We start from the raw sequence: 25,317 nt of genomic DNA, 5'->3' as shown, positions 1-25,317 counted from the left end.
CCTTAGTGTTGGGTGGGGTTACTGGGTTATGGGTATAGGGTGGAGGTGTAGGGTCGGGTGCTCTTTCCAAGAGCCGGTGCAGACTCGATGGGCCGAATGGCCTCCTTCTGGACTGTAAATTCTATGATAAAGGTGGCTGGTCTCCGCCTCCGCCCCAGTTCGGGATCAGAGGCCAAGAGGCTTTCTGTTTAGTTTATTAAAGCCTCAGTTATGTTCACTACTCGTCTTGTGTTCATTGATGGCATATCAATTTAATAAATGAAACATCTAAGATGATCGCCTGGAGCTGGAACCACAGGCAGCCGATGCCACTGCAACACTCGAGCACTGGCTAAGCTGCTTCGAAGCGTACCTCGGATCCTCCACCAAAGACTTCACCGACCTCCAAAAGCAGCAGATACTCAACACACGGGTGAGCCCGCAGGTTTTCCTTCTCACCAGGGACGCCCCCTCGCGTATGGAGGCGATAATGCTGCTGAAGGGACAATATGTAAAGTCTGTAAACGAGGTGTATGCTCGGCACCTTCTTGCCACGAGGCGACAACGCCCTGGGGAATCACTAGCCGAATTTCTGCGTGCCTTGTGGGTATTCGGCCGGAACTGTGACTGCCAGGCGGTAACGGCTACCCAACACACGGAGCTGTTGATCAGGCACACCTATGTCGCAGGCATTAAATCGAACTACATCCGCCAGCGATTGCAAGAAGGTGGTACGCTCGGCCTCCCAGAGACAGTGCAGCTCTCAAACTCGCTGGAAGTGGCCTTCCAGAACATGGAGGCCTACACCTCTGACCACGCGGCACCCTTGTGGACCTCGTGGGCGCCACCATCATCCGACTCGAGTGTGGCACAAGCCTATGCCGTGCAGCAGCCCGCTAATGCCGGAAGCCCGAAGTGCTACTTTTGCGGCCAGGGTAAGCATCCCAGACAACACTGTCCTGCACGGAACGCAACTTGCAACGGGTGTGGGAGGAAGGACCACTTTGCGAAAGCCTGCCAGGCCTGATCTCTCCCTAAAACTCGTCGGCCCAGCAGCGCTGCCTGCTACCTGTCGGAGCCGCCCCTAACTGCCACGCCAACCACCATGTGCAACCCGTGGGCGCCGCCATCTTTGACGCCATTTTGTACTCCACCCGCCACACACGACCCATGGGGGCCGCCATCTTGGGACTACTCCGCAGCCTCCCAGGAGCCCTGCTCACCCGGTCGTACCTCCGACCGGCCTACCCATTACCTTCCGAACTCACCTCCATCACGCTCGACCAGTCTTCATCACCTCACAAAATCTACGATGACCGTCCGGATCAACGGGCACGAGACGGCCTGCCTTTCCGACTCCGGGAGCACAGACCGCTTCATACACCCAGATACGGTAAGGCGCTGCTCCCTCCCAATTTTACCGTGACCCAGAAAATCTCCCTGACTTCTGGATCACATTCAGTAGAAATCTGGGGTACTGTGTAGATGGGGTACTGCGTAGAATACACTAATTTTAAGCTCTACGTCCTTCCCCATCTCTGCGCTGCCCTATTACTGGGGCTCGGCATCCAGTGCCACCTCCAAAGCCTTACTTTAAAGTTCGGTGGACCTCTGCCCTCCCTCACTGTCTGTAGCCTCGTGACCCTCAGGGTCACCCCACCCTCGCTCTTCGCTAACCTTACCCCGGACCGTAAGCCCGTCGCTACTAGGAACAGACGATACAGTGCCCGGGACAGGGCCTTTATCAGGTCGGAGGTCCAGCGACACTGACGAGAGGGGATCATTGAGGCTAGTACCAGCCCCTGGAGAGCCCAAGTGATGGTCGTCAAGACTGGGGAGAACCACCGGATGGTCATCGACTACAGTCAGACCATCAACCGGTACACTCAGCTCGATGCGTACCCCCTCCCCTGCATATCTGACATGGTCAACCAGATTGCGCAGCATCGAGTCATCTCCACAGTTGACTTGAAGTCCGCGTACCACAAGCTCCCTATGCGCCCGGAGGGCCACCAATACACTGCCTTAGAGGTAGATGGCTGCCTCTACCACTTTCTCAGGGTTTTCTTCGGCGTCACCAATGGGATCTCGGTCTTCCAACGAGAAATGGACCGAATGGTTGTCCAGTACGGGCTGCGGGCCACGTTCCCGTACTTAGATAATGTCACCATCTGTGGCTATGACCAACAGGACCATGACGCAAACCTCCGGCATTTCCTCCATACCAGTAAACTCCTGAACCTCACCTACAATAAGGAAAAATGCATTTTCCGCACAACCCGCCTAGCCATCCTTGGCTATGTTGTGGAAAACGGAGTCCTAGGGCCAAACCCCGACTGCATCCTTGACCTTCCACTGCCCCAAGGCCCTGAAGAGATGCCTGGGGATCTTCTCTTACTATGCCCAGTGGGTCCCCAATTATGCGGACAAGGCCCGTCCCTTATTAAATCCACCATTTTTCCCCTGACGATGAGGACCGCCTGGCCTTCAACCGCATCAAGGCAGATATTGCCAAAGCCGCAATATACGCTGTGAACGAGTCCATTCCATTCCAGGTGGCGAGCGATGCGTCGGACTTTGTTGTGGCCGCTACCCTCAACCAGGGGGGCAGGCCCAGGTTCTCCCGTACCCTCCATGCCTCCGAAATTCGACACCCCTCCATCGAAAAGGAAGCCCAAGCCATTGTCGAAGCTGTGCGACATTGGAGGCATTACCTAGCTGGCAGATGATTCACTCTCCTCACTGACCAATGGTCGGTTACCTTCATGTTTAACAATACACAGCGGGGCAAATCAAGAACAACAAAATTCTGAGGTGGAGGATCGAGCTCTCCATCTACATCTATGAGATCTTGTACCGACCGGGGAAGCTCAATGAACCCCCAGATGCCCTATCCCGTGGTACATGTGCCAGCGCACAAGTAGACCTACTTCGGGCCCCCACGATGACCTCTGTCACCCAGGGGTCACCCGTTTGTTTTCATTTTATCAAGTCTCGCAACCTGCCCTATTCCATCGAGGAGGTCAGGACCGTGACCAGGGACTGCCAGGTCTGCACGGAGTGCAAACTGCACTTCTATCGGCCAGACAGAGCGCACCTGGTGAAGGCCTCCTGCCCCTTTGAGCGCCTCAGCGTCGATTTCAAAGGGCCCCTCCCCTCCACTGACCATAACGTGTACTTCCTCAACATTGTTAATGAATACTCAAGATTCCCCATTGCCATCCCATGCCCTGACATGACCTCTGACACCGTCATCAAGGCCATGCACAGTCTCTTCACCTTGTTCGGGTTCCCCACCTACATCCATAGCGATGGGGGTTCCGCCTTCTTGAACGACGAGTTGCATCAGTTCCTGCTTAGCAAGGGCATCACCTCCAGCAGGACGACCAGCTACAACCCCCGGCACAATGGACAGGTGGAGAGGGAGAACGCAATGGTCTGGAAGGCCGTCCTCCTGGCCCTACGGTCTAAAGGTCTCCCAGTCTCCCGCTGGCAGGAGGTCCTCCCCGATGCGCTCCACTCCATCTGGTCGCTCCTGTGCACTGCCACTAACGAGACCCCTCACGAATGTATGTTTGTCTTCCCCAGGAAGTCCACCTCTGGGGTCTCGCTCCCGTCCTGGCTGTCAGTCCCAGGGCCTGTCCTCCTCCGGAAGCATGCAAGAAGTCATAAATGAGATCCCCTCATTGAGAAGGTCCTGCTCCTCCATGCCAATCCACAATATACCTATGTGGCACATCATGACGGGTGACAGGACACAGTCTCTCTCCGGGATTTGGCATCTGCAGGTTCCCCACCGACCATCACCACCACCCCCGACCCTACACCCTCTCCCTCCACCACTGCCCGGCTGCTTCAAGGTCTGACACCCGCAGGGACAGCAACGACCATCACCACCACCCCCGCCCCCCCTCCACCGACTCAACTACCGGGTGAAGAAGAGGACAACACGGTCCCGTACGCGCAGGTCTCGACACCGGTGCCCGCACCACAGCCGGGACTGAGGCGATCACGGCGGAAGCTCAAGGCCCCTACAGACATGATCTTTAAGTCCACTTCACCCACGCTGGACTCTTTTTTTTTAACAGGGGGGTGAATGTGCCACTGTAGTATATAATATGTGTATTGTGGTAAACTGCTACTATATTACATGTAATGTGGTAAACGACTGCCTGATGGCTCCGCCTCCCCTCGGGCTCGATATAAAGGTGACTGGTCTCCGCCTCCGCCCCAGTTCGGGATCAGAGGCCAGGAGGCTTTCTGTTTAGTTTATTAAAGCCTCAGTTACGTTCACTACTCGTCTTGTGTTTATTGATGGCACATCAAACACTTTAAATAATACAATGATATATGAACATTGCATATTTTCATTGTGTATAATATATCTGGCAATTGGAAACCTCTACGACTGACCCCAGGGGGTTGGGCTTGGAGACTTTCCAAAGTTGGGACGCAGTCCATGCCCTTGGTGGCTAACCAAGGAAGCTTGGGTGAAAAATGTGAGCAAATGGTGATGTATTAAAAGGAGATTGAGTCAAATTAATGAGGCAATCCTGTTACTTTCCAAGTTAATGACGCGACCACTCTTAGAATACTGTTTACAGTTTGGTCGCAGAAGTACAACAAAGATGGGTGGAATCTTTCGCCTTTCCAGTGGCAAGAAAAGTGGTGGAGGGTGTTGAATCGCGTGGGGAAGCCGCTAACTTGTCACCTCCACCCCAGTTGAGTCCATGGTGGAAAGGCCATGGACAGGACATACTCTGGAATGGTGCTGAAAGAGTCTGTAATGGGTTGTAAGGTATAAATCGGTGAGTATGACTGTATGATTGATCTGTTGGTCGGCTCATCTAATTTTTGCATAAATCTCCAGTTGTCAATGAGGAGGACTTTGGAGGGTCGATTGGGCTGGACGGGCCTTTGTCGTATCCAAATCCAGTGCCTTGGCTGATCATGTGTGGTCCATCCAGTTTTATTCTTCGTAATTTGCCACATTCTTGCTCATGCGTATATGTTGATCTGACAGAGTAACCCTGTAAAAAAATAAATTGGAATTTAAACAAACAGAAATATTACCCTGTTGAAAGCCATTTTAATATCTCCTGTATTACAGTCATGAAGTTTAAAGAAAAAAATCGATTCCTGGAATATTTTGTCCTGCTCCTGCACAGACTGGTACGAGAAGAGTATTATACACAAATAACAGATTGGGTGAACGACGTTATTGTGTCTTTACGAAGGTAAGCATTTTTCTGTTGAAATACAACACTGCCAAGTTAGCGTTCATAAACAGAAGTAAACAGAAAAATGTGTGTAACTGGAAAAGTAATTTTTTTGATGTTAAGAAAATTTGTTTGACAAGCTGAATCTCCATTTGATTTTCCTTTGTTCAATATTGGAATTATCCCATTGGAAAGAAAGGCTGCAAACCAATATTGAAATTTTTCAGAAAAAGTAATGATAGATATTTACGTAAACTGCTTCTGTTCAAACTGTTGCACAGAATCAACTTTCTGTTCGGAATTATTTTGTTAACCAATACATATAAAGTACAAGAAAGTAAGGGGGGTAAAGCTAAACCCCCCAAAACTGGTGGTTTGGGTCAGATGGAAAATTTAACTCCCAAATCTGAAACAGGACCCAAGATGCTAAGAACTAATTAATTTAGGGTTTTAACTGTGGAGGCCCAAGAGTAGGCAATAAATTCTCAGAAGGAGATTGGTTATTGATCCCCTTTGAAGATGCTATGTGCTGCTAATTTAACAGTGGGTGCGATCAAATGGCCAACTCAGTGACGCAACAAGGCGGTTGCCCTCACGAGAGCCCTCACTGGCCAATATCCAGATTTGCCTATTTAAGGGAGCCATTAGGCTCATTTAACTGGCAGGCTGGCAACGGCCGACCAGGGTTCAAAGCCGGCAGTGTCTAGGTCCGAGGGTGCTCTGCCCTTAAGAGGTGGGGTGAGGGGGAGGGGGCTCAAGGACCGTCAAAAAGGTAAGTTGTGCCAGTGGGGGCAAGGGTCCAGAGGCTGCGGTGTTGATTCCGAAGGTGTCGAGAGAACGGGGCAGCATTTAAGGAAGTGAGTTAAGTGCGGCCTCGGTGGGATGTTTCCAATTGAGGCCAGAAAAAAAAGGATTCCCTTTGATAGTGGGGCCATGCTATACACACCCAAAACGGCACTCTGTGCTTACATGCAAAAAAAAAAATCAGTTGCGCTTTCCAGTACTCGGAAAACCTGATCGGTAAAAAGTGGGGAGAAGGGCTTGATCTAACAAGTTAATTCCCTAACAATGCTATTTGTGAGCTAGGGGATGCAGGTGCATTTCCTCAGGCTAAACAAGGTTACCGTGTAAAGCCTTCCTCCACTTGTCCCATCAGCAACTGCAGCCTATTTTAGTAACAGGATACTTTGACTTCTTTGGGCACGATTCTCCTGCCTCATTTTGCTCTCGCTCGAATGAAACGGGATTATTATTTAAACGATAAAATATTAAAGCATGCCGCTGTTCAGAGAGACTTGGGTGTGCTAGTGCATGAGTCACAGAAGGTTGGTTTACAAGTGCAACAGGTAATTAAGAAGGCAAATGGAATTTTGTCCTTCATTGCTAGAGGGATGGAGTTTAAGACTAGGGAGGTTATGTTGCAATTGTTAGTGCGGCCACATCTGGAGTATTGTGTTCAGTTTTGGTCTCCTTACTTGAGAAAGGACGTACTGGCGCTGGAGGGTGTGCAGAGGAGATTCACTAGGTTAATCCCAGAGACTTGGGTGTGCTAGTGCATGAGTCACAGAAGGTTGGTTTACAAGTGCAACAGGTAATTAAGAAGGCAAATGGAATTTTGTCCTTCATTGCTAGAGGGATGGAGTTTAAGACTAGGGAGGTTATGTTGCAATTGTTAGTGCGGCCACATCTGGAGTATTGTGTTCAGTTTTGGTCTCCTTACTTGAGAAAGGACGTACTGGCGCTGGAGGGTGTGCAGAGGAGATTCACTAGGTTAATCCCAGAGTTGGATTATGAGGAGAGGTTGAGTAGACTGGGACTGTACTCGTTGGAATTTAGAAGGATGAGGGGGGATCTTATAGAAACATTTAAAATTATGAAGGGAATAGATAGGATAGATGCGGGCAGGTTGTTTCCACTGGCGGGTGATAGCAGAACTAGGGGACATAGCCTCAAAATAAGGGGAAGTAGATTTAGGACTGAGTTTAGGAGGAACTTCTTCACCCAAAGGGTTGTGAATCTATGGAATTCCTTGCCCAGTGAAGCAGTTGAGGCTCCTTCATTACATGTTTTTAAGGTAAAGATAGATAGTTTTTTGAAGAATAAAGGGATTAAGGGTTATGGTGTTTGGGCCGGAAAGTGGAGCTGAGTCCACAAAAGATCAGCCATGATCTAATTGAATGGCGGAGCAGGCTCGAGGGGCCAGATGGCCTACTCCTGCTCCTAATTCTTATGTTCTTATGTTCTTATGAAACAAGGCTGGTGAATAGCGGGAGAGGACGAAAACGTGAACTGTGCCAAGACCCAAACAGTTTGCAATACAACCGGCCCACTCCCTGAGGCAAAATCGGGATCTTGCTGTAACATGGCGCTTAACCACTTTAGCCCTATTTCCATACAATTGACGAGCCACCCCATATCCAAAGGCCTCCCGTCATTCATCGGCCTCCCTAGCAACTGGTCATGCTGACGCCGATTAGTACTCCTTTTAAAAATCATGAACCTGGCGGAAAGGCTTCAGTGCGCAGCCGAGGAGGTGAGTAGCCAACCTTGCTCACAGGCAAAGAACCCTGGGGCTCTGGGCTTGCCACACCAGTGCTCGGCTGGGTGTGGATGACCCTCTGCAGTGGTGAGCAGCCATGGGAGGTTGGGTGGAGGAGGCAACCGGGGGGGCAACCGCACGCGACACTCTCATGCCAACCACTAAATCGTGTGTACCCGTTCCCGGGGGCTACCCTAGTCCCTGCCCATCTGCCCGACCATAACCTCAACAGACTGCCAAGGCTTCTGGCCGTGTGGCTAAAGGCGATTGCTCATAAGGAGTTGGTAATCGTCGTTAAGTGAGCACTTTGCACAAACCAAGTGGATTGCGTTTTTAGGCGGGCATGTGGGAGTCATTGCCTAGCATCCTAATCATGCCTGGACACTGTGTCCGAACACTGCAGGAGGCAACACCAGACAAGCAGCAGCCAACATCCAAACACCCACGGGATGGCACACAGCTCCGGGGACATGTCCACGGCGGGAGGATGGGTGAGTGCCATGGGAAGGAGGGATGCCTGGAGAGATGGGCCAAAGGTTCAAAGTGAGCCCGCGTTGTGGCAGCACGGTAGCACAGTGGATAGCAGTGTTGCTTCACAACATGTGGTAAACACCACTGGTAACACACTACGTGTATTACGATACTGCCACTGTACTACAGTTAACACAGTAAATCCCAGCCTGCTGGCTCCTCCCAGCAGGCTCTGTATAAAAGCTCACCTGCGCTGCTCCCATTTTGGTTCCAGCTGCAGGAGGCACAACGGGCGTGATTCTCCGCACTCACAACGGGGCGGAGAATAGCGGGCGGCGCAAATTTTTACGGCGACGCTGGTCCGACGCCCTCCCGCTATTCTCCGAACCCCGCAAAATCTCCGAGTCGCCATTCCCGCCAAACGCCTCTATTACGCCCCCGACACGACCAGAATCGCTATAAATTGCCCCCCCCCGCTATTCACCGGCCCGGATGGGCCGAAGTCCCGACTTAATCGCGCACTGTTTACACGGCGTGAAACACACCTGCTTTTTAAGGTCGTCAACCAGTCGTGCTGGCTGACGACTGCTTCCAGGAGGTTAGCGCACCGCTCAGCGCACCGCTCGAGTTTGGCCACAACGGGGAAGGCATCCCTGAGAACGGGGGGGAGTGTCCAGAGCGGGGGAGAGTGGGGGAGACGGAGGGGGGAGTGGGGGAGATGGAGGGGGGGAGTGGGGGAGATGGAGGGGGGAGTGGGGGAGACGGAGGGGGGGAGTGGGGGAGATGGAGGGGGGAGTGGGGGAGATGGAGGGGGGAGTGGGGGAGGCGGAGGGGGGAAGTGGGGGAGATGGAGGGGGGAGTTGGGGAGACGGAGGGGGGAGTGGGGGAGACGGAGGGGGGGAGTGGGGGAGACGGAGGGGGGGAGTGGGGGAGATGGAGGGGGGGAGTGGGGGAGACGGAGGGGGGAGTGGGGGAGACGGAGGGGGCGAGATGGAGGGGGGGAGTGGGGAGATGGAGGTGGGAGTGGGGGAGATGGAGGGGGGGAGTGGGGGAGATGGAGGGGGGGGAGTGGGGGAGATGGAGGGGGAGTGGGGGAGACGGAGGGGGGGAGTGGGGGAGATGGAGGGGGGGAGTGGGGGAGATGGAGGGGGGGAGTGGGGGAGATGGAGGGGGGAGTGGGGGAGACGGAGGGGGGAGTGGGGGAGACGGAGAGGGCAGTGGGGGAGACCGAGAGGGCAGTGGGGGAGACGGAGGGGGGGAGTGGGGGGAGACGGAGGGGGAGATGGAGGGGGGGAGTGGGAGTGGGGGGGGTTAGGTAGAGAGTGAGCGAGTGAGCCGTCCAACCCCGAACAAAATGTCTGCCACCATGCCATGGCGTACCGGTCACAAGGACAAGGCCTCTGTTTGCCCTGTGGCTTACGGACACAGGCCACTGACGCACCCGTGAGGAGGACATAGTTTACTGGCCGTTGGATGCAGAAAGTGACCAGGGGTTAGGCTGCCCGCGTGTGAGCAACGCGTCCAGGCCACCGGGACACACAGGTATCCCGTGTCTGGCGGCTGCCGAGTTGTCGACTAACCTCCGTCTAACATGTCCCGTTTTTCTGCCCCCACCACCCTTCTGACGGTTAGCACAATGTCTGTGAACAGAACTGCTATGTTCTGCGCAGTGGTTGGGGCCGCTGCACTGCATTTGGCGATGCAGCAGCATCCACACCCACAACCCGCAGTGGATGCAGGGCTAGCTGCAGCAGCAGAGGGAAGGGCCGAGGAGTTGCCAGTCGTCGAGCAGGATGAGGAGGAGGAGGAGGAGGAAGAGGAGAGAGTGAGGGTGCAGCCACGGCGCCAGAGGCGACGACCAAGGCCGAAGGTGTACCGTGTCCGGGTCTCTTTCCTAACAATGACGGACATCACCTGCAGGAGGAGACTCCGGCTGCGTAGGCGGACCGTGATACATATCTGTCACCTCGTGGCGCACCTCGCCCCACGTGGAACGGGGGGAGGACACGCGATCCCGGTTGCCATCAAGGTGACGGTCGCTCTTAACTTCTATGCTACCGGCTCCTTCCAGACTCCGAGCGGGGACCTCTCCGGGATCTCCCAGTCATCGGTGCACAGGTGCATCCGGGATGTGACCGACGCCCTCTATGCCATCGCGGACCGCTACATCACCTTTCCCGAGGACCAAGCAAGTCAAGACTCACGAGCTTGTGGATTTGCCAGCGTGGCCGGGATACCGAGGGTGCAGGGGGCAATCGATTGTGTTCACGTCCCCATGCGCCCGCCTGCAGGGGACAGGGACGTGTTCACAAACAGAAGGGGGACATACTCCATGAATATCCAGGTGGTATGCGACCCCCACATGAGGATCATGAATGTCTGTGCAAGGTTCCCAGGGAGTGTGCATGACTCCTACATACTGGCGCAGTCGTTCATCCCTGCGATGTTTGAGGGACGTCCCCCCCGGCTGAGGGGCTGGTTGCTAGGCGACAGGTGTTATCCGCTGAGGTCTTGGCTGATGACGCCTATACGGAGGCCTCAGACCAATGCGGAAACACGATACAACGAGGCCCATGCAGCAACCAGGGGTGTGGTGGAGCGCTGCCTTGGCCTCCTGAAGATGAGATTCAGGTGCCTGGACCGCTCCGGAGGGGCCCTGCAGTACCAGCCCGACAGGGTCGCTCGCATTGTTGTGGTCTGCTATGCGCTGTACAACATCGCGATGCAGAGGGGAGATAACCTGCTGCAGGAGGCGGAGGGAGAAGCCAGTGGCAGTGGTGCCAATACAGAGGAGGAGGAGGAGAGAGAGGAGGAGGAGGCTGGCGGAGTGGCAGGCGCAGGACGCAGACACGACCCAGGTGCTGGTGATGTCCAGGAGGCGGCACGACGGACCCGGCGAGGACGGTGGGCACGCGACGCCTTGGTGGCAGCACGGTTCACGCGTCGCATGTGACGTCCCCGCTGAACACCAAACCACCCGCTGCATCGCTAGTCGTGCAGAGGGTCAACACACAACTGCCACCACCACAACCCCCCCCCCCCCCCAACCCCCTCTCAGTGTACACTGCTCCACTTAGACATCACCCTTACCACTGGGTCCAGACGGTATGGCACAACATTGATGGCTGTGTCAGCGGGTGTGATCAGTGCCATGTGGAATGATGACAGCCCGCTCTGCGAAGAGCTGTGAGCTCAGAATCGTTAGAGAGAGTCTGACCCATGGCAATAGCTGAACCATCCACCTTGGTGGCCGCTGAGATCGTCACGGACACTCTATCACGTGCCCGCGTGGGCTAGCTGTGGGAGGGGGTGGGGGGAGGGGCAGGGACTGCACACCCGGCACCGAAGTTTCACCGCTCGTCAACCCCAGCGACACTCGGTCACCATCACGATTCCTGTGGCTGTGGAACAATCACACGGTATTACAAGTAAGGTGGAACAGTGCGTTTAATGTTAACAATTATTTACAGGTGCCCTAGCCCCTACAACTAAACTGTGCCCTTCACCCGTGCCAACTTACTCAGTGTCTATCTTAGTTGCCTTACGGGCCCTACCACTACGTCTAAGTGATTCCCCAGATGATACAGCAGGAGTGGAGGAGGACTGCTGCGAATCGCCCCCCTCGACTTGTTTCTCCTTGGCCAAGCGTTTCCTGGGGTGACCCGGCCTTGATGGGCCAGGCTGCTCTGCGGGCGTCTCGGGTGACATTGTGCCACCCTGCTCTGCCTGCTGCACACCCGATGCACCAGGGATGGGACGGGGGGAGGCCGAGAATTTCGGGACGTCCCGTGATGGAGTTAATGGGCGGGCCCCGAAACCTCCTCTTCCCTCGGGGAGCCCGGTGGCTCCCGGGCCTCACTTTGGGACAGAGGTGCGAGCGGGGAGGTGCCCCGTCGTGCCGCCGACACCTGGCGATGCCAGTCCTGGAGGCCTGCAACGGTATCGACCAGGATCCGAAGGTTTGCAGACACGGAGTCCAGGGAGTTAGACATTCCCGCCAGGGACTGTGCGACCTCAACCTGTGTGTGCACGACGCCATCCAGCACATGTGTCAGGCGGTTGATGCTCTCGGCGACTGACTGCTGCGACTGGGCCATGACCTGGTGAGACTGGGCCAAGGCCTGCAGGACGCCGGCAATGTCGTTTTGCCTCTGGCACATTGCTGCCTGTGAGAGGGCAACCCTGTCCAGGGCCGAGGATGACGCGTGCACATTAACCCCAACGCCTTGCATAACCTGACCCATCGCAGAAAGCGTTTCACCCATTGCCTCCACCGCGGATGCCACCCGTGCGGTGTCGGCCTGGGTCTCTGCCATGAGCGGCACCACTCCCTGCTCGTGGACGCGGTTCGACTCCTCTAACAGCGTCTGCAGAGTCTGGAAGACAGCCCTCATCCCGTCATTGTTTCCCTGGGTTTCTTGTGGCATCGGCTGTGCGGGTGGGTTGAGAAACTCCAGGAACTCCGAAAACGTCTGGGAGCCAGCTGCATGCTGGGCCTGGTCTGGCCTCCGCGAGTCCGGGCCCTCGGTTGCTCCGACCTCCACCTGCTGTACCCGCTCAGCTGTGATGTGCGAACCAGACTGTGACCCAGGAGCCTCATCACTAAATAGGGCCGCCGGGGTGAGTGTCTCTGGGATGATGGATGTTGTGGGAGATAGCAGTGCCGCAAGCCCGATGTTGTCGCAATTTAGCGCCTCCTCTATGGTGTGGGGCCGCTCAGAGTCCGGAGGGTTATCGCTGGCCATTTCCGTGGCTTGTGGTATCGCCACCCTCTGGGCGTCCTGCTCCACAGATTGGGTTGGGGAGGATGGGACTCCCCGCTGATCGGGCACCCTCTGTCGTTCGGCCCCAGGTGAGGTGGGGGCAGATGCCTGTGTCCGTCTGCAGCCAGACGGCCCTGGTCGTTCGGCATCACGTCCTAGGGAAGAGAATGAGACGGGTTATTTAGATTTGCTCGGCAGGACGCTGGACGGTCCCAGTGGGCAGCGTGTGAAGGGACAGAGGATGGGGGAGGTGTCCAAGTGGGCAGGGTGTGTGAAGGGACAGAGGATGGTGGAGGGGTGGGTGTTTGTCAAGGAGGGTTGTCTCACTACTTGCAGCTCCGCCAACCTCGCATAGCGCGACATCCTGGGTGCCAGACCCCCCAACAAGGTCCAGTGCCCTCTGCTCAGAGGTGGCGAGGGGGTGCAGGTTGGGCGAACCCCCTCCAGTCTGGTGCCGCTCACGGGTGTTGTGAGCGGACTTGGCCTGTTGGGGGAGGGTACATAGGTAGATCATTACAATACGGCAGGTATCAGTAGTCCGTTCAGATACTGGCACAGTTTGGGGGTCAAGTTGTCATAAGACGATTGCATCTCTCCACGGGGGCCAGAGCGCTGGGTCTGTGACAACTTTGTGAACCACCCTCAAATAACTCTGCTCCAATCCCCCTCCACCCCCCGTGCCAGGGGGGGAGGTAGGGGATTAAGTTAAGGGGGAGGGATGGTTGTGACCAGGGGGCACCTTCTTGGCACTTACCCTGTCAGCCCTGGTGAGGTCGTGCAGCTTTTTTCGGCACTGCTCTGCTGAGTGAGGGGTCTGCCCCACAGCACTGATGGCAGCACCCACCTCACGCCAGGCCTGGCGCACCGCGCTGGCAGGTTGGCGATGCCCTCTCCGCGGGCAGATGATGCCCCTCCTCTGCTCGACAGCATCGAGCAGCGTCTCCACATCTGCATCAACAAAACGAGGTGCAGCTCTCCTGGGCACCGACATCATGGCCGACAGATTCTGTGCTCGCCCACGCATTTTTACGGCGTCGGGCGGCGTCACGTGGGCATGATTGTATCGTCGCCGCGTTCCGTCCTATCGCGCACGTGATTGACGCGGCCGTGTTCCTAGCCCATTTCCCGGACGTGAATACGTCGGGAAATGGATCCTTCCCGACCGTCGTCAAACGCGCCCGTTTTTGACGCCAACTTCGCGATTTTTCGCGGGTGTGGAGAATCGCGCCCAACATCTAGTGCAATAAAGCCTCAATAGTTTCACCATTTTCGTCTCATGGTCATTAATGGTACATCACAGCGCCAGGGTCCCAGGTTCGATTCCCGGCTTGGGTCACTGTCTGCACGTTCTCCCTGTGTCTGCGTAGTAAGCCTACTTGTGACAATAAAGATTATTATTATTGTGTAAGAAAATGACAGAGGCATCATACTGGTTGTGCACAAGGGTGTTTATTTTGTATAACAATTGCCCACTCTCCTGATGATGCTGCCCCTTCCCCCACACCATTCCCTTCCCCGGTGCCTTCAGTGATCCTCGATGTGCTTTAGCTTCCTATTTCTACCGCTATATCTAGGTGTGTCCCAGGATGCACTCCCTGCTTACCACGCCCCATGGTATTCGATGCTCTGGGTGGGTGTCCTCTGGGGCCAGAGGGCCCGGTTCACTTGTCGGCGCACCCTGTTCCGGGTGCTGGCTGCGAGTTGCGGCCTCATCAGAGGGGTGGAACTCATGTAGCTGGTGGCCACCATCGCCTCTCCATTGGATGGATCTGGGTTGGCACTCAGTGCCCTCTCCTCCCGGTCAGTGCCATAGGGCCCTGGGGCTCACCTTGGGACGGAGGGGCAACTGGTTCAAGCCGTGGCTGCCCTGCATAATCTGGTTGTGCTGGCCCTGATAGCACCCCATGGTCTGCACCATCGTATTAATGCCCTCGGTGATGCTTCCCAGTGACTGGAACATGTTCTGCAGCATCTCGGCAATGCCCACCTGCGACTGGGATAAGCTCCGCAGCGCTTTAGCCATTCCCATGTGAGAGCGGAATATGTCCCACAGAACTTCATCAAGGTCAGCCTGGTATTGGGTACGCTGCAACAACGGACGTCGCGCGACAATCGCCAGGCAGGAATGTTCCCTTCCAGTCGGGGAACACTTCAGCAGTCAAAGGCATTCAGCTTCGAATAAGCGTTCTTCAAGGCGGCCTTTAGGACACGCGACAACGCAGAATCGCCGAGCAGAAATTCACAGCCAAACTCCGCACACACGGCCTCAACAGGGACCTTGGATTCATCTCGCATTACATTCATCCCCCACCATCTGGCCTGGGCGTGCAAAATCATACCAACTGTCCTGGTTTGAGACAATTCACACCACTTTAATCTGGGATTACCCCTCTCTCTGGATCTTAATTATCTGCAAATGCACGCATTCAAAGTATCGTCGTGCATCTTTAACTTTGTCTATATATATGTTTCTGGAACCTACCTCTTCATTCACCTGAGGAAGGAACAGTGCTCCGAAAGCTAGTGGTTTAAAACAAACCTGTTGGCCTTTAACCTGATGTTGTAAGACTTCTTACTGCGCTCAACCCAGTCGAACGCCGGCATCTCCACATCATGGTACTCGGTAACATCCCCCAGTGAGTCGGACATCCTGCCGTGACCCTCAGCCATGGCCGTCACCGACTGTATAACGGTTTGGACATCTTCACTAATGCCGCCGACGCCATGCACCACACTGCAGTCGTCACTCTAGCAGTGTGGCGTGCCATGCATTGCCAGTGAGATCTCCTTCGTCCATAGCCTCTGGGATTTCTCCAATCTGCCATGGGTCTCCTGGGGTGTCGATGCCCTCTGAATGTCCTGACCGTTCCCGATTGTCTCCATCAACTCCAGGACTACCACTTCCATATGGTCAGCATTAGGCTGGGACACAGCTGTGTCCTGGGATCGAGCAGACCTCCGACTGCTGTCTCACCTGGGGGTTCCTGCTGCTACCTAATCTGCAGAAGCAGCTCTGTGCCCAAATTGTGCCCCAGAAGCCTAACCACTAACGTTTCCCACCAAGGTGCGTGTATCTGCGTTGGTGTAGGGTGGGGATGACAACTGTAACACCTCGATCGTGTCTTCTTTGGAGCTTCCCTCTGAGGTGGTCTCCTGGGAGGCTGGAGAATGTGTAACCTGGGATGGGCTGGCGCCATTGGCTGGAGGACCTGTGGAAATGGTCATGTGGTCAGTGGGAGGAATGGGTCAGTCAGTAAGGCAATAATAACTTATGCTTGAGAGCCCGGTGGTTCCTCACCTCTGTGGTATCCACCAGCCTTCGCGATGGTGACCGCTCTATCCTCAGCCACCCAGTTACCTCCAAGGCCCGTACCTTGATGGAGGTGAGGATTCTTATGTCCGGCACCCCACCGCCAGTCTGGGCCCTCTCCCGACGGTTGAGGGAGAGCTTTTCCTGAGCAGACATAGAGAGGGCATTGTTAACCACATACGTGGTTCACGGTGGTGGGAGGGGTGTGTGTGTGACGGAAGGGTTGGTGGGGGATTGAAGGGACGGGGGTTGAGGGAGGGTTGGGTGGATTGAAGAGAGAGGTTGGGTGGAGTAAGGCTGGGGGCCGCATGGAGAGTTGGGGGTGGATGCTCACATGGGGGTGAATAGGTCTCAGGGTGGAGGGGGGGTTTGGTACTGACTGACTCGTGCTGCCCGGTGTAGGTCGTTGACCTTTTTCTGGCACTGGAGGCCAGTCGTCCTGGTCACACACCCGGCGCTTAACAGCTGCCGCCACCTCGTCCCAGGCAGCACTGGCTGCCCTGTGACTGACCCTCCGGGACCCTCGGGGAAACAGGTCATTCCTCCTGGCCTCCACTGTATCTCAGAGCCAAGCCAAATCTGCATCCCCGAATCTTGGGGCTAGTATCTTGGGCGCCATTGTTGTGAGCTGGCTCGGGTTGACTGAGTAAGAGCTGTTCAAGTTCTGCTCGACCTTGTTAGGGGGGGGGGGGGGGGAGGCGGGCTGGTGAGCGTGGTGCCGGTGAATTGGCTGGTGAGCTTTCATTTGCGGTGAGAAGCCTGTGGGACCTTGCTAAGTGGACCAATTAACAATGAATAACATTGCTGGCCTCGCTGGGCCGAGCACCGGGAAGCTTGTGGCAGTTCCCACTTGCTACCACACTTGGACATCTTCCCAAAGAATCCCACTCCCTTTCTCGCCCTAATTTCCATCTCTGTCCCCAATCTCTAAGCCTACTCCAATCTTTCCTTGCACTTCACCCCATTTTCAATTCTCCCCTATTGCCCCATCTCTGTTTTCAACCTCAATGGGGCCTCACGGTAGCATGGTGGTTAGCATCAATGCTTCACAGCTCCAGGGTCCCAGGTTCGATTCCCGGCTGGGTCACTGTCTGTGTGGAGTCTGCACGTCCTCCCCGTGTGTGCGTGGGTTTCCTCCGGGTGCTCCGGTTTCCTCCTACAGTCCAAAGATGTGCGGGTCAGGTGGATTGGCCATGCTAAATTGCCCGTAGTGTAAGGTTAATGGGGGGATTGTTGGGTTAGGGGTATACAGGTTACGTGGGTTTAAGTAGGGTGATCATTGCTCGGCACAACATCGAGGGCCGAAGGGCCTGTTCTGTGCTGTACTGTTCTATGTTCTATGATCTCTTCTTAATGCAAGCCCTTCCCCAACTGATCTGCCCTGACATCCCACAATCTTCACCACTCATGATCACCTTAGATTCTCTTTACCATGCTCCGACAATCTCTATCTGCAGCATATACTTACTTGTGCCCTTTTCTTCAGTGTTTCTTCCCCAACAAGCAGCCAAGCCTGTTAGTCAAGTTGCCTTTGGGGCTGGGAACCAGTTCAAAGAAGCTAAAGCTCCATGTTGTCAGGACCATTTGTCTTCCACCATTGAAACTTGGCCCCATTAAGTATTGGGGCTAAGGTATCTATCAACATATTTGTGGTATTCCCATAAATGCAAAGGTTAATGAAATGTTTATATCAGCCACTAGAGGGAGCTAGAGTTGCAAGTATATAAATCATTGGTGCTAAATCTTCTGGGGAGAGAAGTGAAGGCGATAGCTTGAGTACAGATTGAAGGAAAGATCACGTGAGTGAGAGCAAATCATAGTTTATAATCGTGTAGAGATTAGCTGTAAATGAGTGTAGATTAAATGTTGATTATCAAGCGTATTATTTAGGAGTACGTGTCAAATCTAGATTAGTAGTGTTAATAAATGTATAGCTTTGTTTAAGTTAAAGCTATATTGTGGTCTTTGTGAACACTGCGCCAATCATCCTGAATTTAACAACACCAAGAACACTACAATAGTTCTTTGCTTTCCTCAATACATAACAACCTTTTGTTTTAACTAAACAGGCGGAACAAAGGTCTTCTTGGCAAAAAGAAAACATCTGGGAAAAAAACTCCAAGTAAACCCCTGAAAAATACAGCAGTTGTCGTTGAGTATCACAATGTAAGTTAAAACTGGCAGAGAGTTTTGATTTATGGTTGTATTTTACTAGTTATCTGGTTTGGATTCCCTGCAACGTGCATTGTTGGAGCAGAAGTGCAGACATTTTGTCCTGAATGTTGTGGATAAGCTGAAATCCACTGTGACTAAACATGAAGAGAATAATTTGTGCAAAATGCAGGATTGCCAAGATATCCTACACATTATAGCTTGCGAGGCGCTGTGCCGCCAGTGGAATTATTTATACTTATACACAGAATGTTGTCTGGGGAAACACTTTGTCACTTTCCTATTGGAAACAAAAATCAAAATATGGTACAGCAAAGGGGGAGGTTATTTGTCCCATCAAGAAGGTACTAGACCTTTCGAAGAACAATCCAGGTAGTTCACTAAGGTTCTGAGGTGACCATCAATTCACATGAGACGATTAGTAGAAGTGAACAGTGGTTTTAATCAGCTAGATCTGTGCATGCGACTGCTCTGTGCTGAGTGACGCCTACAGGCTGCAGGTTTATATACCTCCTCCGAGGGGGCAGAGCCCACAAGGGCATCATCATAATACAATACAATACAGTGGTAAATGTGATTATGGAATGTGATTATGACAATTTTTGGGGGGTTTTCTCTGGACAAGTTTGGAGTTTGTATTTTTGTGGGACAGATGTTTTTTTTCTCTCTCTCTGTATTAAAGATGCTTTATACATACCTGTAGAGGCTTTTACAGTCAGTTTTTGTTTTTTGCTAGGTTGTACTCATTCTATTCTCCCTTTTTAAAATCAATTTCTTGGCCTTCCTGTTCTGTTTTCTAAAAACCTCCCAACCGTCAAGTTTATGACTATTTCTGGCAACTTTATAAGCATTTTCTTTTAATCTTACAAAACCTCAACTTCCTTTGCCAACCATGGTTGATTGTTTTTTTTGGGGAGTTTGAACCCTGAAGGAATGCTGAATGCTATGTAATAATTAATTGACGACTCTCCATTGCCTTTGCATAGCCATACCATTTAAAGTATCCTCCCAATCCACCTCAGCCAATTTTTCCCTCATGTTTTCATCATTTCCTTTATTCAACTTTAGCACCTTGGCTTCAGATTGAACTTCCTCACTTTCAAACAGATTGTAAATTCTATCATTTTCCATAGAATCCTTGCAGTGCAGAAAGAGGCCATCGACCCTCTGAAAGAAGACTCTACCTAAGCCCATTACCCGCCCTATCCCTGTAACTCCATCTAACCTTCACATCTTTGGACACTAAGGACCAATTTAGCATGGCCAATCCACCTAATCTGCATGTGGATGGCACGGTGGCACAGTGGTTAGCACTGCTGCAGCACAGTACCAGGGACCCAGGTTCAATTCCAGCCTTGGATGATTGTCTGCGCCGAGGTTTCACTTTCTCCCCGTAGCTGCGCGGGTTTCTTCCAAGTGCTCCGGTTTCCTCCCATGGTCCAATGTGCAGCTTAGATCGATTTACCATGATAAAATTGATCCCTTGTGTCCAGGGATGTGGGTTTACGAGGATAGACCGGGGGAGTGGGCCAAGGTAGGGTGCTCTTTCAGATTGATTGATATTTATTGTCACATATCCCGAAATACAGTGAAAAGTATTTTCTGTGGCCAAGGGAACGTGCACAGTACGTACATAGTAGACAAAAGAATAATCGATAGAGTACATTGACAAATGGTACATCAACGAATAGTGATTGGTTACAGTGCGGAACAAGGGCCAAACAAGCAATACATGAGCAAGAGCAGCATAGGTAGTCGTGAATAGTGTTCTTACATGGAACAGATCCGTCCGAGGTCATGTCATGTCGAGCTATGATTCCTGAAGTCGATCATCAGTTCCTTGGTCTTTCCAACATTAAGAGAGGTTGTTTTTGGTATATCATGCAACCAAGTGATCTATCTCCCTTCTGTAGTCTGATTTGTCATTGTTTGAGATACGACCCACCACAGTCATATCATACACACACGTACCGATCGAATTGGAGTTTAATCTTGCCACACAGTCGTATATGTGTAGGGAGTACAGTAGAGGACTGAGCACACATCGTGGAGGGGCCCCAATATTGAGGACTATTGTGGAGGAGGTCACCTATCCTGACAGATTGTGGTCTGTTAGTGAGGAAGTCAAGGATTCAGCTGCACAGGGAGGGTTCAAGTCCAAGATTGCAGAGTTTGGTTATTAGTCTTGTGATTATGGTGTTAAAGGTGGAGCGGTAGTCTATGAACAGCAGGTGAAGAGTCAATAGGCCAAATGGTCTCCTTCTGCACTGTAGGGATTCTGTTCTACTCTAACTTTGGACTGTGGGAGGAAACTGGAGCACCCGGAGGAAATCCAGGCGAACATGGAGAGAAGAAGCAAACTTCACAAAGTCACCCGACAGTTGTGAGGCGGTAGTGCTAACCACTATGCTACCGCCAATGATTCCTATTAGAATCCCCTATACAGTTGCAGAACATGAATGCTACCCGCTCAGTGCCACTGCATGAATACTATATGCCAAACATCATGGCAATTCGGAGTTTGGAGAAGGAGGAGGGGTTGATAATAAAATGACTGGTATGGAACTCTGTGATGAAGGGCTATGATGAAGCTGAGTGATTCATCTGATCAGTTACCTTCATCCATGCAGCATACACATGCATATTTTCCTCAGCTATAAACAAGGCCACCTCTTTCATGGCACTGTTTGCAGACACTTCATGAAGATCAACAAGATAAACTACGGCAAATCCTTATGGTAATCTGCCTTTTGTCTCAAATTTTTCTTTCATTTAACTTTGCACCTTAGAATCAATGAGTCACATATTAGTCATAGAGGTTTACAGCATGAAAACAGGCCCTTTAGCCCAACTTGTCTATGAGTCCAGTTTTACCACGAAACTAGTCCCAATTGCCTGCATTTGGCCCACATCGCTCTATACCTACCTTTCCCACATAACTGTTTAAATGCTATTTAAAGGACAAAGTTGTACCCGTCTCTTCTACTGCCTCTGGCAGCTCATGCCAATCACTCACCACCCCTCTGTGTGAAACAATGCCCCTCTGGACCCTTTTGTATCTCTCTCCCTCATCTTAAACCTATGCCCTCTAGTTTTAGACTCCCCTACCTTTGGGAAAAGAAGTTGATTATCTACCTTATCTATGCCCCTCATTATTTTATGGACCTCTATGCCTCCTACGCTCCGGGGAAAAAAGTCCCAGTCTATCCAGCCTCGCCTGATAACTCAAACCATTAAGTTCCGGTAGCATCCTAGTAAAATATATTGCACAGAAGGAAATCATTGGCCATCGAGTTGATGCCGGTGCTTTGTAGTAACCCAGTCAGTCCCAGGCCCTGCTCTGTCCCCATCATCCTGCAAATTTGTTTCCTACAACTGTCATCCAGCCCAGATTCCCATCTATTAGGGTCCTTCCTGTTTATTCCTTTATTTCCCGTTTCTTTTATTTTGCCATGATCTTTTTTGTCTATGGGCGTTTAATGGACACGTATCTTTATGCCAAGCAGCAGAGAGAATGAAGTATTCAAACGTTACAGGAGAGAACATTCTGCTAGTTTGAACTGGAGTTTCAGACTTGTCGGCACCAGTGAGAGATATAGAGAGGGCTGCAACTCGGTTTGATTGATCAGCTGTGGGCCAATGAATTGGCCCATTCTTCTGGTTGCAAGTGGTGATTAGATCATGTTTCAGTGAAATGTTTTTCAGAGTCCCAAGGAGTTTCAGTTTGAATCCTGGACACAGAAAAGCAAGGACCTGTTTTTTTATTTGCTGTTAAGAAAGGCTGTGAGTGCTGTATTCCTGAAGCTGCAGAGAACCTGAATGAATGAATCAACAGGAAAACTATTACAGGCGACAAGCAAAGACCAGGATTCTCTCTCCAGAAAGGCTTTGAGTGCTATATTCCTAAAACTACAGAGGCCTGAACGAATCCCCAGTAAAAACCTCAAACTGAAGGCATGGTTTGAAGAGAAACGGGGTGCTGGAAACACCCATTTGAAACAAACACTTGTTTTTCCCTTTTACTTTGTTTTTTTTACCCTTTTCTCCCCCTCTGTGTTTGTCTGTTGTGTGTGTAGGGCAGGGGCCAGTTAAAGTGGGGAATTAGATAGGAATTAACCAGTTATATTTGCTGCAGATTTCATTTAGTTCTTGTTATACATTAACACTAATTGTTTTTAAACTTATAAACCTGCTGACTGTAATTATTGGGCAGCCAAGAGCTAAAGACCTCAGGTATTTTTCTAAGATTGGTTAATTCACTTGTGTTGTAATTCCGGATCAAGTGGGGCTAGAATTGACCGTGCACTAGCCTAGCGTGTCATAACATCTCAGAGATTTTCCATTTCCAGAAAGCCTATTCAAATAAAAGGATTTGCCTCACAAAATGCAGTCATCCCTGCTTCTACTCAAGACAAGGTCGAGCCTTCTATCCATACTGTACGAAAAGTTATTTGTCTGTGTTCAAACATTTTATAGAACCATACAATATTTTGCTGATTTTGAAGCATTGAATACAATGCCATTGCTCACAAGAATTAATATTCTGTTATTAGTTTTTGATTGTAAAGTTACACTGGAATCAGTGAAGTTGACACTAAGTGCAAAGGTGATTGATGTTGTCGTAACTCACTGTATTTAGAATATTTAAGAATTCATTTGTGGAATAATTCCTTTGACAATTTTAATGCGATCAATATTATTTCTTTTTGTTCAGACTCCAAGCAAAAAGCCAAAAAAAGAAAAGATAACATTGAGGGAACTCGTGCAGAGCTTTCACAAAAACCCAGCCTATAAACTGGACCAAAATGCATATAGGTAGCTAAAATTATTCTTTATTATTTGGACGCCAATGTAAGATTTTGAGTTTGTGAGCCACAGATACCCAAGATAAGCGGTTGAGTATTAGTAAGTAACCTTAAGCTACTTTATAAAGTTTACTATGATGCAACAGTTTAGATATGATATTTGGAATATTGCGCACAATTCTGGTCGCCACACTACCAGAAGGGTGTGGAGGCTTTGGAGAGGATGCAGAGGAGGTTTACCAGGACGTTGCCTGGTCTGGAGGGTGTTAGTTGTGCGGAGAGGCTGAATAGACTCGGACTGTTTTCATTAGAAAGATGGAGGTTGAGGGGTGACCTGATAGAGGTCTACAAGATTATGAGGTGCATGATAGATTGGATGGGCAGGCACTCTTTCCCAGGGTGAAGGGTTCAGTCACTAGGAGGCATAGGTTTAAGGTCCGTTGAGTAAAGTGTCAAGGAGCTGTGCGAGGCAGGTTTTTTGCGAAGAGGGTGGTGAGTGCCTAGAATGCGTTACCAGGGGAGGTTGTGGATGCAGATACATTAACGGCGTTGAAAAGGAATCTTGACAAATACATGGATAGGATGGGTATAGAGAACTATTGCACAAGGAGGTGCTGAGGGTTTTGGTCAAAGTTGGTATCATGATCAGTAGAGGCTTGGAGTTCCGAAGGGCCTGTTCCTGTGCTGTATTCTTTATATGGGCGGGGGGGAGGGGGAGGTTGGACCAGCGTGGGTGGCACTGCTGGACATGGGTGGGCCGGGCAAGGAATGGTGCTGGGCGGAGGTGGTGCCATGGGGCCAGTGACAACCTTCCCGTGGGACCCGGTGGCGGGATGGGGAGGGGTGGAGGGGGTGGCCTGCAGGTCATTAGGTTGTCGAGGAAAGGGACGGGTAGTACCCTGGCACTTCCAGCCTGGCAGTGCCAACCAAGCACCATGACCAGTACAGGCTTGCAGGGCGCAAGGGCCTATTCCTGTGCTGTATTGTTCTTTGTTGTTTAACTATATAGACAGGAAAGGTGTACGGCCCTAACAGTTGAGAGTGGTTCATTGATCCCAGAGTACAAAATAATGGTTGGCAGAGTGTGTGTTGATATCAGTAGCTCAAATCAGCATTCTACTCTCTAGTTGAAGTGTCAGGGAACTCTTTCCACATCTTTCTCACTCTTTCCTTGTCCCTCTTCCATCTGAAGAAGATGGCTGCATGACGAGGACTGACTCTTGTCTCCAAGGTACTTATTAATATTCTTTATTTTTAACGGCTCATAGCTTATCCAGTATCAATTATTGGTTCAAACTGTTCTGACCAATGGATGCAGGGATAGGTACCTAAGAGGTCAGAATGGTCACCTTTCCTCCTGTTGTCACCTGGCTTGAGGTCACTGTGGTAAACGAAGTACCAGGAGGCTTTTGCTATTGATTCAGGAACGCTTATTAAGTCTAGTGACCTCCATGTAGGGAGTGCAATCTTTGAAACCTTTATCTGTCCCTTGTCTTGGTCCCTGACTACTTAAAAATTTTTTTTTTTTGTAAGACAGAGAATTAAATGCTGTGCCAGCTCGTTCCGTCAGAGTTCTCTACAATACTTAAAAAGCACCATTCTCCTCCGGTGGTCTCGAGCATCACAGATGTCAGTCTTCAGCCGATATGATTCACTCCACGTGATATCCAGAATCGCCTGAAGGCACTGGATACCGCAAAGCTATAGGTCATGATAATATTCCGGCAATAGTACTGAAGACTTGTGCTCCAGAATTTGCCGCACCCCTAGCCAATCAGTTCCAGTACAGCTACAACACAGGCACCTACTTGGCAATGTGGAAAATTGTCAGAATGGTTTTCAGGGAGCACTACTGGAGATGTCGTCCGTAGGTGAAGTTTGGAATGGGAGGAGAGGGAGGTGGTGTTCCCTGGTGGGATGGGCAGGGGGGAGCGAGTCCCGTGGGGGGCAGGGTTCCTTTTTAAAATGTTTTATTTTTGATTGGGGTGCCCTTTAAAAAGATCTATCAGCAGTTGAGGTTACTTGTAGGCAGGCACTGACGTTGTGAAACCTGACCCTG

The 25,317-nt window shown here is 51.6% G+C and overlaps 1 protein-coding gene across 2 annotated transcripts in view; it reads left to right on the top strand.

Moving 5' to 3' along the window:
* Positions 1–25,317, top strand: part of cfap54 (cilia and flagella associated protein 54) — a 763,542-nt gene that overhangs the window by 381,275 nt on the left and 356,950 nt on the right. For both annotated transcript variants that reach the window (XM_038810895.1, XM_038810894.1), the window contains 3 exons: positions 5,090–5,216; positions 18,351–18,447; positions 23,168–23,268. In XM_038810895.1, coding sequence (XP_038666823.1) covers positions 5,090–5,216; positions 18,351–18,447; positions 23,168–23,268 — 325 coding nt within the window. The remainder of the gene's footprint in view (positions 1–5,089; positions 5,217–18,350; positions 18,448–23,167; positions 23,269–25,317) is intronic.

Source organism: Scyliorhinus canicula, chromosome 11 (assembly GCF_902713615.1).
Source record: "Scyliorhinus canicula chromosome 11, sScyCan1.1, whole genome shotgun sequence".
Classification (NCBI taxonomy): Eukaryota; Metazoa; Chordata; class Chondrichthyes; order Carcharhiniformes; family Scyliorhinidae; genus Scyliorhinus; species Scyliorhinus canicula.
Note: the sequence above shows the minus strand (reverse complement) of the source record. Positions and strands in the feature narration are given on the sequence as shown.